Source organism: Nerophis ophidion, linkage group LG09 (assembly GCF_033978795.1).
Source record: "Nerophis ophidion isolate RoL-2023_Sa linkage group LG09, RoL_Noph_v1.0, whole genome shotgun sequence".
In the NCBI taxonomy this organism is placed as follows: domain Eukaryota; kingdom Metazoa; phylum Chordata; class Actinopteri; order Syngnathiformes; family Syngnathidae; genus Nerophis; species Nerophis ophidion.
Genome location: NC_084619.1, coordinates 36,004,931 through 36,020,016, shown reverse-complemented (window position 1 = coordinate 36,020,016; position 15,086 = coordinate 36,004,931). Strand labels below are relative to the sequence as shown.

General features: G+C 42.8%; 1 protein-coding gene across 1 annotated transcript in view; it reads right to left on the bottom strand.

The window, feature by feature from the left end:
• Positions 1-1,000: 1,000 nt before the first annotated feature.
• Positions 1,001-15,086, bottom strand: part of socs5b (suppressor of cytokine signaling 5b) — a 54,241-nt gene continuing 40,155 nt past the window's right edge. Inside the window, exon 2 of the mRNA XM_061910898.1 lies at positions 1,001-11,118. Within this exon, the coding sequence (XP_061766882.1) occupies positions 9,419-11,083 (1,665 nt within the window). The 5' untranslated portion in view covers positions 11,084-11,118 and the 3' untranslated portion in view covers positions 1,001-9,418. The remainder of the gene's footprint in view (positions 11,119-15,086) is intronic.

Sequence of the window (15,086 nt, the reverse complement as noted above, 5' to 3'; positions counted from 1 at the left end):
TGTATTGAATTTTCCATGTAATATGCGCCTGCCTTGAATTACTGCTGGGTCAAACCCGCTTCCCAAAATTATTAGCGCATGCTTACGAATACCGCCGGATCAAATTCGTGACGCTAGCACTAGCGCGGGGGTGTATAATATAACCAGTAAGAGTCATGGATTTATAATGTGCGTTTATAATGTGTTACAGAGCCGATGTTCTCCAGAAATATGTTTGTTGTTCTTGTTTGTTAGGGTTCACAGTGTAGCGCATATTAGTAAGAGTGTTAAAGTTGTTTATATCACAACCTTCAGTGTAACCGGTATGGCTGTTGAACAAGTATGCCTTGCAATCTCATACGAGAAGCAGCGAAATGCATGCTTCCGGCCGGCACGCAGATAGCATGGTGTAAAGGCGGGCGCGATGACATGTTGTAGAGCAGTGGTCCCCAACCACCTGTGCTGAAAATAACCATGATAACATTTTTATTAAATGTGCTTTTTATGATAGTATCCTTACATCACACTCAATTTTTTACTGCATGCCATTGGTAAGCGCAGGGATGAGAAGAGGTTTTAAAATTATTAGCGCCTGCTTACTTTTACCGCATGCCTTGAATAAGCACAGGAGTGAGGTTTTAAATTAATTAGTGCCCCGGTGGCTATTCAAGGAAATACGATATGCGATAAAAACAGACTACTTTTAGCCGTGAGTGGTGCTGGGAGAACATGTCTGCTACCACCGGTGATGTCACGCATCATCATACGCGTCGTCATTCTGCGACGTTTTCAACAGGATACCTAGCGGGAAATTTTAAATTGTAATTTAGTAAACTAAACCGGCCGTGTTGGCATGTGTTGCAATGTTAATATTTCATCATTGATATATAAACTATCAGACTGCGTGGTCGGTAGTAGTGGGTTTCAGTAGGCCTTTAATGCAGAGTCAGTTATGGTGGGTAAACAAATCAAGTGCTCAGTCCTAAATTTATTCTAAACAATAGTTCAAATGAAAATACTATTTCTTCATTTCATGTCAGTGTGGTTTTACACTTTTATTGGAATATTAAGACAATGAAGCAGAAGCCAAGCACCAAGAGTGACAGCTACATATGTATCGCATCTTTCAAATGAACATGTTACATTGAAAAACAGTTCGTATTTTTTTTTGCTGTTTATGACTGATGAAGCAAACACACAGAACAGTGAAACATGAACATGATTATTATGCCATTTACACGCTATAAATCATACCAGGCTGAAAAAAAATGTAGGTAAGCAGGAGAAACATAAAAAGGGATATTTTTGTGATCGGTCACCTTGTGGCGGCCACAGTCCTACATTTAAAAGGGATCAGAATAAGTCAGTCTGGGCGATAGGAAGATCTTTAGTTGCCATCATTTTGCTGCACTATCATGGACATGCAGCAGTAAAGCGGCAGGATGGCAAACGTTACACTCCATTGCATGGAAGGACGGTGTCAAAATGCATACAGAATTTACAACAGATGTCTAAAAGAATTTACTCGAACTATGGAAAATCTCTTTTACTGAGTTAATCAATTGTGCCTTGTTTTATATGTGCATACTTCCAAATATTTGGGAGGCCTTTACTGGACCAGGCCTGCCCGAGTGTAAAAAGGAGTGGGACAGAGTAGAGTGTTCATACGAGCCATTGACCCTAACAGTCAACACTCAAACGCTGAGTCGGCAGAAAGGTGTGACTCTAAACTGCAATCACGCAGCTTTTGCGGTTTTCCAAATCTTGCTTTACACTAATAGTACAGTGCAGCCATTAGGTATTATAACATGACGCCTATCTTTCCATTTTAAATCAGTTTGACAATGAAGGGTCCTCAAAAAAATAACGGCCGGAACTTTAAAAATGTTCATTTGAAGTCTGTCAGTATTGAACCCAAAATGTTATGGAAATACTAATACATTCAAAATTTTACAAAGAGACAGTTTAATATTTTCTTAATCTTAAATTATACATTTAGAATATTAGTAATATAATTGTCTATATTTAAAGTGACTGAAATTTTACGCACCAACTTTTTAAGGATTGCATACTGCCTAAGTACGCCCCACAAAACGCACGCACACACACACACACACACACACACACACACACATACGCACAGTTATGTATGTTGTCAGCTAAGATATCGATTTCCCAAAGTTCAGCTACTAATTACCATCATAATAAGTTGACTGCAAATTGACTGTTGCTTGTCTGGGACTGGCTTGTGTATGCCAAGTTGTGTTAAACCACTAATGGTAACATAAGCTGTTCTTGGTATATTCTTTAGTTGGAAAAATACTACTTTGAGTAATCATGGCTCTCTCATTACATTGTATTTTTACTAATTCTCTTTCAATTCCCCAAATACTGTTTTGTAGCAATTATTTGAACCTGTTGATCCAGGCATCACTGTCCTAAAACCAGTATTGTCCGAGTCCGCATCAGTTTTTTCACAAAAATGCAGTGTCTTGAGGCTTAATGACATTGCATCAGCTTATGGTTTTAAGAACTTTTGTCAATGGTTTAAGTGTTCTATGTAACCTTAAGCCCAAAAAGCACAGTGTTTCAAAAAATTAACAAAACGTGTAATTTACACATTAAACTCAAGTGCGGGGCACATTTTAAGATCCCAAATTTTTTAAGTGTCTATTGTGATACAATTTGTGGGGGGAATTACAAAGATTGGACAAAGTTGCAAGGTCGTGAACAATTCGCAAAATCACGGAGGGTTGATTCTACTCAGCAGTCATACTGTATTCCACAAATACACAAAGCGCTATTCATTCAACAGGCAAGCATGTGAGCACCCTTTGAGGAAAAAAAGGAGGACAACTGACAAAAAAAAAGGTAAATTTCTATCTGCCGAAGTGTTCCCAAGCAAGCCCCCAAAGAACATTTTGGAAATGGAGACTACGTTTCCAACAATTGGGTACATTTCTACACTATATATCACTTTTAGATTGGTTCTTATCGACCAACCTCTTTTCAATCTTTTAGTTGGCTTTTTGACAATCCAATTTAATGTACCACAGAAATGTTAGTTTTTCTTAGGAAATGTACTATTATCATTGAAAATGTAATGTAACGTTCTGTAACATGCATGCAAAAAACCCCCACAAAACGTTGGCAACTCCATCCTACAGCCAAACCCCCTCAGATAGTACACTTCCAGTGTTGTGACGTCTGTTTACAGCAGTCACGTCAAAAATATATTTTGTCGCTGGCTATTGATAAATGCTCTACAGCTACAACTGGTTAGGAACTAACAGTGTTCGGATTGTAATCATCCAAATATGATTAGCAGCAAAGTGAGCGCTGTGGCTCGGAGAGCGACAAGCGGCGACAAGTAAGATAGCGAGATGATAACTAGCGAGCTTGTTCAGGCGCACTGTCCTGAAATCCAGTGCGGGTTTTAGTCAAGAGGAACAGTAAGAACCTGCGGTTTAGGCGAGCATTCAACACATTTTCTTTGCATCCTATTTTTTTTTATATTGTAGTGGGTTTACATTATTCACCCACAAAACTGTTGTTATTGTTAAGAGTTCTGGTTGGAAGGGTTTGTACGGGACACATTTCCGGTGTTGTGTGTTGCGCAGAGAAGTCAAGGATGTCTTACATAGTGCTTTATTGCTGATAAAAAAATTTACTTCACTCCATATTTTGACACTCCTTTGACTCCTATCCTTGCATTATACAATATTTCATTTAAAAAAACACAGACCTGATATTTTGACGTGGAAATGAATGTTTAAAAATGCGCATTTCTGCTGACATTTCCCGTGGCCAAAGAAGGGAAAAGACTGTGGTCTGAATTGTCAGAAGCACTCTGGATCATAGCCATTACTTTCACTAGCTCCTTAACTTCAGTCGACACCTTACCCTGAGACTTGAACACCAGTGAGGTCAGGTCCTCTACGGCTCACACTTGAACACATGGAGATGTATAGTCCAACTCCAAATTATTCAACCCTTGTTACAAATGTTGTTTTTTGCAATGTATATCCTTGCATTAGTTGAAAATAAACATAACACCTACCTAAATAGCTCAACATCTGTTTTAGTTTTTTTTTACCACAAGTTTGTACAGTACAGTGCAATTTATTATGGAGGTTGAATAATTTGAGTACTGGAATAACTAAAACAACCTTTTTCATTCAAATGGCAAAGGTAATCTGTTCAGTAAGCAGTACTAATAAACACTGAAAATAGTGATTCTATTAATAAGGAGTAAGAAGCAGAGAGAGTACAGAGGTCATTTCAATTCCAACACAAGTGCAGGGCTTTTTATTTCTGACAATATAGTCACTCTTGCATTTTGTTTTTAAATAATGAATTTTTAAGCAAAAATGTTACATATATTCTGATTACTTTACAGAAGAGTGGAGAAAACTAAATATTGGTTAAGAATTTGAGACATTTTCATATTAAATGTACACAAATTAAGCCAAATGAGTTGTAAAAGCATCATTATACTTGGGTGTAGGTTTCCTGATTAGTATTTTCAAGTATATTTACCAAAAAAAAAAAAGAATAAGTCTTCTCGTGAATACGGAAGAATGCTGAAAATTACTTTGAAAGGGATTTTGCATAACCCCGACAGCACCCTTTACTTAATAGTTGACACAAATGTAGTTAGTTTTGGTCACACTCTTCTACAATGGCAGACAAACACAATGTAATTTCTCCTCAATGGTCAAATGCAATAATCTGCCGCTGACAAAATATTAACATTGGGAAATTAAGCACCGTTAAGATTTCTTCTTGCCATTGTTCAATGGTTTTAAGTAACACAAAGCTTATCATTCAAGTCAATACATTTTCAAACAGTGATGTGAAACATTGAACTTTCAAGTTAATACTGATGATTTTATTACAGCCTGATAGCTAGGGTGATTTTTAGCGAGAACATCTATCCTGACACTTAGATTTAAGCCCTGTCTATATTAGGCCGGATAACTCCTTAAACAAATAATTATTTAGCCTAAACCCCGTGTCAGCCAAACTAACCCATCGTTTAAAATTCCCCTCCTCGGATATTTTTTACACAGTTAAGTGCGCCGTCTATTTCTTGAATCTCCGGCACTTAGCTCTGTATGGACTCATTGATCGTTTATAAACGGAGTTCAGAGAGGAAACGGCGCCAGAAAGAACGCGTCACAACTACTTACTTGGAGGTAACCAATAGAAGGATAGAGGTGAATCATCCAGACATGCCCATGTTTCTCCTTCTTTTACATGTACAGGCGCTTGTAGAAATCACACACGAGTACCTTAAGATAAGGCAACGCGCGATTGCAGCTATTACGGAAACATCACATCTCAGATGGACACATAGCAATGTTGAGCGGCGGTTTTGGATGAGGCCTTGAAGAACGGCTGCCTGGTGGGACATGTTAGTCAACGAGTGTGTTGTGCCAGAGGAACGGCAGGAGAACTTTCCAATGTCCAGGTCAGCTGTGATTGTACAAACCCAGTTTCCATGTGAGTTGGGAAATTGTGTTAGATGTAAATATAAAGGGAATACAATGATTTGCAAATAATTTTCAACCCATATTCAGTTAAATATGCTACAAAGACAACATATTTGATGTTAAAACTGATAAACCTTTTTTTTTTTCCAAATAACCATTAACTATAGAATTTGATGCCAGCAACACGTGACAAAAAAGTTGGGAAAGGTGGCAATAAATACTGAAAGTTGAGGAATGCTCATAAATCATTTATTTGGAACATCCCAAAGGTGTGCAGGCTAATTGGGAACAGGTGAGTGCCATGATTGGGTATAAATGCAGCTTCCATGAAATACTAAGTCATTCACAAACAAGGATGGGGCGAGGGTAACCAATTTGTAAGCAAATTGTCGAACAGTTTTGGAACAACATTTCTCAACGAGCTATTGCAAGGAATTTAGGGATTTTACCACCTACGGTCTGTAAAATCATCAAAAGGTTCAGAGAATCTGGAGAAATCACTGCACGTAAGCCATGATATTAGGCACCTTTGATCCCTCAGGCAGTACTGTATCAAAAACCGACATCAGTGTGTAAAGGATATCACCACATGGGCTCAGGAATACTTCATAAAACCACTGTCAGTAACTACAGTTGGTCGCTACATCTGTAAGTGCAAGTTAAAACTCTACTATGCAAAGCGAAAGCCATTCATCAACACAAAGGAACGCCGCCGGCTTCGCTGGGCCCGAGCTCATCTAAGATGGACTGATGCAAAGTGGAAAAGTGGTCTGTGGTCTGAAGAGTCCACATTTCAAATAATATTTGGAGACTGTGGACGTTGTGTCCTCCTGAACAAAGAGGAAAATAACCATCCAGATTGTTATGGGCGCAAAGTTCAAAAGCCAGCATCTGTGATGGTATGGGGGTGCATTAGTGCCCAAGGCATGGGTAACTTACACATCTGTGAAAGCACCATTAATGCTGAATGGTCCATACAGGTTTTGGAGCAACATATGTTGTCATCCAAGCAACATAGAGCCCCTGCTTATTTCAGCAAAACAATGCCAAGCCATGTTATAACAGCGTGGCTTCATAGTAAAAGAATGCGGGTACTTTCCTGGCATGCCTGCAGTCCAGACACGTCTCCCGTCGAAAATGTGTGGCGCATTATGAAGCGTAAAATACGACAAGACCCCGGACTGTTGAACAACTTAAGCTGTACATCAAGCAAGAATGGTAAAGAATTCCACTTTCAAAGCTTCAACAAATAGTTTCCTCAGTTCCCAAACGTTCATTGAGTGTTGTTAAAAGAAAATGTGATGTAACACAGTGGTGAACATACCCTTTCCCAACTACTTTGGCACGTGTTGCAGCCATGAAATTCTAAGTTAATTATTATTTGCAAAAAAAACCCCAAAGTTTATGAGTTTGAACATCAAACATCTTGTCTTTGTAGTGCATTCAACTAAATATGGGTTGAAAAGGATTTGCAAATCATTGTATTCCGTTTATCTTTACATCTAACAATTTCCCAACTCATATGGAAACGGGGTTTGTACTTAGTGAAACACTTTGTCCATTTGTCGAAGAGGGAGACAAAGAAAATGCGGGTTCCCGTGTATGTGATAAAACAAGATAGCTTGTGCTTTGTATGACTTCGCCGACGAGACTTGCGTATGCTTGTTTTGTACTCCATAATTACTGTGAAGCCACGAAGGAGTCGCTAAACGAAGTCAGTGGTCGTGGCCGTTGAGTACGACCGCCAATTTCAACCTCCAGGCACAGGCAAGATTGCAAGAATGGACAATGAATGTGAAGGTAAAAGAGTCAGAAATGTCCTGACCAGATATCTAGATCCCTACAATGATTGTTGCAAAATGTTCTTTATCACATTGTTTACTTCCACATGTCCATTAAACAATTGATTAATTTATGATGACTCAGGTGTGATTCACTACAATATGGCTAGTCTAACAGCTTCAATGTTTATATGCTGGGTAAGGATACACTTCTATGGTGACTATGACGTAATATATGCGCTTCTGCCATTTTCCGTTCATGATTATTAGGTCGCATTGTGCCAGCAGGCGGGGAATGGAGGGGTCTTAAACCAAAGCTTAAACGATGGCAATGTGTGTGGACAGGGAAACGTTAGGCGGGTTGTATCCTGTATACCCTTAGCCGTCTTAGTGTATAGACAACCTTAAACAAACTTCATAGATCCACAAGCAAAATTGTTCTGTTGAACTTTGACCTCTCATTAGGTTCAGTTTTGCTAGACAGTAGCAGAGTTTAGGGCTTGAAAATCACAAATATATGCTACAGAAGAGCTGGTATTGGACCCACAAAGTCTTTCTTAGCTGCCGCACGAGTGTAACTGGAGAAAGCAATGCATACTAGACAACACTGAAAGTGCATATCTCTTTCAAGGCCAATATTTGAAAATATGTTTTGTTCCAACGGATGCTTTTCAATCAATGAGGAATGCCCAAGTAATTTTGGCGTGACATTGCCAGATGTGAGTGAAACCAAAACCTTGGCAGTGCAACCCTCAATTCATTTTTTATAGCTTATCCAAGCAGCACCGGTAAACAGACATCGTTTACAAAGATCTTATGTGCTCCAACAAAGAAAAAAAGCTTGGCGCTCACACACAGACCTGTTATTTAAGATTTCTGTCTGATTTGACGGCATCACAATGTGATTCAGCACCACTTGGTCTAGGTTTAAATCACTAAAGAAACTATATAAACAGTTTACTACAAAAGGCACATAGGTTACACAAGAATTGATTTTATGTTAAGTGGGTGTCTTCTGACAGTTTAACGTAAAGGACATCAGCACCATTGTGCCAGCCCCTCAAACGACTTGCACTGCACTGTGCAGGTTGGCTTGCAACAAAATGGAACTTTGATGGAAACATTATGCAAATCCATAAAATGTTCATTGATTTTCTTCTAAAACTTTTTGAAATGTGACCCAGTTCCCGCTCTAAAATGTTCAAAGTGTCTGTAAAGCATGAAGTCATAATCGAAATGAAAGATTTCTGTAAGACGGTTCAGTTTCAACCAAGAAGAAATGTATCGTATGTGTGCTTGCAGTAAAAGCCAAAGTCAATCACTACAATGAGAATAAAGTTGACAAGTTTGCCTTACAATGTAGGACACAATAAGCTGGTTTATTATTTATCATTCACCATCACTGTTTTTGGAGAAACACGTGTTCAATCTATAATCTTTTAAAAGCACAATTTCCCTGATCTACTGAACTCTGTGGACCCTCACAGAATCCTTCCCTGTCTCTAGTTTAGCTAATGCTCATGTGCAAAGAGGTGGCAAAGAATGTGGCTTATGTAGCTTTATCCATGAGACAAGCTTGGACTGCAATACACCAGTAGGACTTCCTGATGCGTTCACAACAATGCACCTTAAAACCCTCTTGGAAAGGTGCTCCCCAATGTGTTTTGACAAGAATAACAATTGAGTGCATTAAAAGTGACCTGTACAAAGTAGCTACAGTATGTGGGTTTAACTAGCTATTTGAACTAATTGGGATGGAGAGGGAGGCATGCATGCAGGTCTACAGGCAGGGTGATGTTTTGGGATCAGGCAGACGTCTAGGGCGAAGAACGGGGTAAATAACACAAAACATTTGAGATTTGTGCCACTCCTCCCAGCCCTCATCTAAAATATTTATATAGTGTATATATTCATTTTTATATATCACTGAATTTAATAATTTGTGCTTGCCACGCAGCACTACACAGAATATAATTATATGCTTTTCAGTAAGAAGTAACTAAAATAAAGATTAGAATGAATCTTGTATACGTTGTTACATTACAATTCCGACCTCCCGTGGAAAGATGAAATCAGTACGTCCTTAAGTACAGGTTTTAATGAGCCATTTATCACGTTCTGTAATCTTCCTCCATAGTTTTCATAGGGTTTGGACAGAGAACGTTATTTGACCTTTAGCGGTGGCTCCCGTTCCAGCCAGCGGACTCGTACTTTCTGTTTATAGTGATACTCCTTGAGAAAGTCCTGCAAAGCGGGGGGCAGCGGCAGAGAGCCTATCCCATCGTAAGTGGTCCAGCGGCAGATGGCAGCTCGTGCAAAGTGCTGCAGACTAAAGGGAAAGGTCCGATGGAGAGGCGCTGTAAGCAAAGGTTCAAAAAACATACAGGCGCTTGGATCCTTGTAGTGCTCCAGCAGTCCTGTGACAGTGGAAGAGTGAAAAACACAAGGATCGTGTGCGTCGAAACTGAAATTGTGGTTCCACTGCTCAATGCGGGCATGCAGTGAGCGGTTGTAACGGCGGAAGCTGACAGAGAAAAGGTAGTCCTCCTGAGCGGAGTCACGAAGCAGGAAAGTGCCCTCAGGACGCCCATCCAAAAGTGACTCAGCTTCGTAGCGGTCCATTACACCCCAGTAGCAAGGCAGAGCTGTGATCTGCAATAAATCCGGCACCAGGCAGTGGATGTAGTCTATTTGGGTGTGAACCTTCCAGGACCCGGGCTGCTGTCTGCTCAGGTGACCTTCCCCAGAGGCATGCCTTTGTTTTGGTCTTCTGGCCTGTAGACAGAGGGTTGTTGAGTCCTCCTCGGAATCAGTGTCCTGAGCTGAAGCTGTAGCCCCTGACACCTGTCCACAAGCCCCCGATGTTGAGGCTCCCAAAGAGCTACCAGTTCCTGAGGCTCGGCCCTCACCAGAGGCTTCCCCGATGCCAGGAGCCATCTTTGGTCCCAGTTTGTACACAGACGAGCCTGGCACAGAAGCCTCAAGGGTGTGGATCTGTGCATTAGGTGGTGGGTCCACACCTTCCTCGATGCTAAGTCTACGGCGTTCACGCAGACGTTCTTCCTCATCCTCAGGAGAGGGGTGCACTGAATCAAAGGATTCCAACAGAGCTGTGGAGGAATGTGGACTGACTGGTGCTGTGTGTTGCTTGATTAAGTGCCACTTGTGGGCAAGGTCTGAACCAGGTGGGAAGGGGCAGGTCTCCAGCATAAGCTCAGTCAGGTGAATTTTCCGCTTGGAATTAACGGAGTTCTTTGAAGAGCGCCTGTGAGCAGGTAGTGGTAAGCAAAGGCCTACAGTGTCACTGAGTCGCTGGCGTAATGATCGACCATTCAAACTGCGCCCTCCAGACAAAGAGTCGCTCATCTCCTGAATAGAACAAGCTCCACAACGTCTGTCTCTGCGGTTTCCACTTCCTCGCAAGCGTCCGGACCGCCTATCAACCTCTAATGAACTCTGAGTTTTTGTGGAACATGAGTGTTTTTTCTTGCCCCCCCAAGGAGCATGACGTGAATAAGAGTCTCTGCGAGCCAAAGGGACAACCCCTAGTCCTGCACCTACATCCTCTGAATCCTTATCGATAGTGATCTCTACTATCTGAGGTGCGTCTGAGACACAGTTGTGATGACGACGTCCTACTGTTACCATTGGCACTGGAAGGAGGCTACTTGATGAACTGGAGAATTCAGATGCTTGAGTCGCACCTGAACCACTCCCATGGCTGAGATCCAGTACACAGTGGACGGCATCTTCGTCACTTTTGCCTTCAGTAGATCCCGAGCTGTTGTGAAAGAAAGTTTGGCATTTGCTTTTCAGGTTGCTCCACATATTGCCGTATTTGTTTTCAACAAGAGTCCGGGGACCTGCAAAGAAAGAAAAAAAATGTTAAAAAGATGGATACCTTATACACTGGTGTTGTGCAGTGGTAGACTTTGAGGTTTGGGAGCGGTAGAGTTAAGAGTTGCCAGGCAGACATGCAGGGACACAAGGCCACAGCTATAAATGACCCAGGATCTGCTCACAACTGATCTGCTGGTATGTACTGTAATACAGAGCTCGTCTAGACCTGACCACAACCTTCCTTGAAACTGCAGCAGGCGGGCATGTGTAAATGACCCCTTCCTGCATGTATGCAGGTGAACAGAAAGTTCAACTATGCCATGCTTTTTGCACTGCGGCATATTTGGCCAGGCACAAAAAGGGGGTTTGTGTTAGAGTGAGGGATTAACTGTGGGGTCATCTATATACTTTTCTTGTAATTAACTCTTACTAGTATAACCAAAGCCTAAACATTCTATAAAGTAGAAACTCAAACAAATGGAATATTGAGCTAGGTTTGTTTATTCCAGCAATTAGAATTACAAGGTGAAACCAATACATGACACAGGCTCATTACACGCAACTCAAAACATTTAAAGCCTTCTTTGACATGTTGATGATTATGGCTTACATATTATAAAAACCTTGAATTGAAAATCTTAGAAATTGATCATGAGCCATCAAAATTATAACAAACAAAGGCTTAGCGGATCTTACTTTGCATATAATGAGTTTATATCACATAGTAATTTCATATTTGAAGTTAAATTGATGACATGAATAGACTTTTGCAAGATACATATTGAGTTTCACTTGTTTATACTGTTCACCCTACTCTAAACAGCTCGAGTTTAGCCATAAATTTGGGGCCAAAACCCACTGCGACGTGATAATGTTCTGACTTAACATTTCACACAGGTCTTCAGATGTTCTTCATAAATTCAACAAGAGGTTTTAGTTGTTGCTCTTTATTCCTTCCACTGATGAATACGGTTGGAATTAGCCCAACTTTTAGTAGGATTGTGGGAAAATTTTGGGCTCAGTTGGAATATAGTACTTTTTTCCAAAACTAATATTCAATTTAAAAAATAATGTCCATCAAAAACTCATTTATAAGAGGATACTGCAGTAAAACAACAACAATATGGCCATCAGAGGTTACTTAGGGCAGGATTATACAACTTATTTATTTAAGGGACCATATTTAGGAGAGTTATAGGACCAGATGGCCAGATTTCTCTCCACTGTAATTCTGATTTTCTACAAAACCAGTGAAGTTTGCACGTTGTGTAATTAGATGACTTGATAATCCGTTTCAACTTCAAAATCAATTGAATAGACTGCAAAGACAAGATATTTCATGTTCGTAATGAGAAATGTAATTTATTTTTGCAAATAATCAAAACTTTGAATTTAGTGGCAGCAACACATTGCAAAAAAGTTGGCACAGGGGCATTACCACTGTGTTACATGGCCTTTCCTTTTAACAACACTCTGTTAACATTTGGGAACTGAGGAGACCAATTTTTGAAGCTTTTCAGGTGGAATTGTTTCCCATTCTTGCTTGATGTACAGCTTAAGTTGTTCAACAGTCCAAAGTCTCCGTTGTGGTTTTTTACGCTTCATAATGCACCACACATTTTCAATGGGAGACAGGTCTGGACTATAGTCAGGCCAGTGTAGTACCCGCACTCTTTTACTATGAAGCTACGCTGTTGTGGGGACGGCGTGGCGAAGTTGGTAGAGTGGCTGTGCCAGCAATCTGAGGGTTACTGGTTCAATCCCAACCTTCTACCATCCTAGTCACGTCCGTTATGTCCTTGGGCAAGACACTTCACCCTTGCTCCTGATGGGGCCTGGTGAGCGCCTTGCATGGCAGCTCCCGCCGTCAGTGTGTGAATGTGTGTGTGTGAATGGGCGAATGTGGAAATATTGTCAAAGCTCTTTGGGCTCCTTAAAAAAGGGGTAGAAAAGCGCTATACACGTACAACCAATTTACCATGTTGTAACACGTGGCTTGGCATTCCATCCATCCATCCATCCATCCATCATCTTCCGCTTATCCGAGGTCGGGTCGCGGGGGCAGCAGCCTAAGCAGGGAAGCCCAGACTTCCCTCTCTCCAGCCACTTCGTCTAGCTCTTCCCGGGGGATCCCGAGGCGTTCCCAGGCCAGCCGGGACACATAGTCTTCCCAACGTGTCCTGGGTCTTCCCCGTGGCCTCCTACCAGCTGGACGTGCCCTAAACACCTCCCTAGGGAGGCGTTCGGGTGGCATCCTGACCAGATGCCCGAACCACCTCATCTGGCTCCTCTCGATGTGGAGGAGCAGCGGCTTTACGTTGAGCTCCTCCCGGATGGCAGAGCTTCTCACCCTATCTCTAAGGGAGAGCCCCGCCACCCGGCGGAGGAAACTCATTTCGGCCGCTTGTACCCGTGATCTTATCCTTTCGGTCATGACCCAGAGCTCATGACCATAGGTGAGGACGGGAACGTAGATCGACCGGTAAATTGAGAGCTTTGCCTTCTGGCTCAGCTCCTTCTTCACCACAACGGATCGATACAACGTCCGCATTACTGTAGACGCCGCACCGATCCGCCTGTCGATCTCACGATCCACTCTTCCCCCACTCGTGAACAAGACTCCTAGGTACTTGAACTCCTCCACTTGGGGCAGGGTGTCCTCCCCAACCCGGAGATGGCACTCCACCCTTTTCCGGGCGAGAACCATGGACTTGGACTTGGAGGTGCTGATTCTCATTCCGGTCGCTTCACACTCGGCTGCGAACCGATCCAGTGAGAGCTGAAGATCCCGGCCAGATGAAGCCATCAGGACTACATCATCTGCAAAAAGCAGAGATCTAATCCCGTGGCCACCAAACCGGATCCCCTCAACGCCTTGGCTGCGCCTAGAAATTCTTTCCATAAAAGTTATGAACAGAATCGGTGACAAAGGACAGCCTTGGCTGAGTCCAACCCTCACTGGAAACGTGTCCGACTTACTGCCAGCAATGCGGACCAAGCTCTGGCACTGATCATACAGGGAGCGGACTGCCACAGTAAGACAGTTCGGTACTCCATACTCTCTGAGCACTCCCCACAGGACTTCCCGAGGGACACGGTCGAATGCCTTCTCCAAGTCCACAAAGCACATGTAGACTGGTTGGGCAAACTCCCATGCACCCTCAAGAACCCTGGCGAGAGTATAGAGCTGGTCCACGGTTCCACGACCAGGACGAAAACCACACTGTTCCTCCTGAATCCGAGGTTCGACTATCCGGCGTAGCCTCCTCTCCAGTACACCTGAATAAACCTTACCGGGAAGGCTGAGGAGTGTGATCCCACGATAGTTGGAACACACCCTCCGGTCCCCCTTCTTAAAGAGAGGGACCACCACCCTGGTCTGCCAATCCAGAGGTACCGCCCCCGATGTCCACGCGATGCTGCAGAGTCTTGTCAACCAAAACAGCCCCACAGCATCCAGAGCCTTAAGGAACTCCGGGCGGATCTCATCCACCCCCGGGGCCTTGCCGCCGAGGAGCTTTTTAACTACCTCAGCGACCTCAGCCCCAGAAATAGGAGAGTCCTCCACAGATTCCCCAGGCACCGCTTCCTCAAAGGAAGACGTGTTGGTGGGATTGAGGAGGTCTTCGAAGTATTCCCTCCACCGATCCACAACATCCGCAGTCGAAGTCAGCAGAACACCATCCGCACCATACACGGTGTTGATAGTGCACTGCTTCCCCTTCCTGAGGCGGCGTATGGTGGTCCAGAATCGCTTCGAAGCCGTCCGGAAGTCGTTTTCCATGGCTTCCCCGAACTCTTCCCATGTCCGAGTTTTTGCCTCGGCTACCGCTAAAGCTGCACACCGCTTGGCCCGTCGGTACCCGTCCACTGCCTCCGGAGTCCTATGAGCCAAAAGAACCCGATAGGACTCCTTATTCAGCTTGACGGCATCCCTCACTGCTGGTGTCCACCAACGGGTTCTGGGATTACCGCCACGACAGGCACCAAC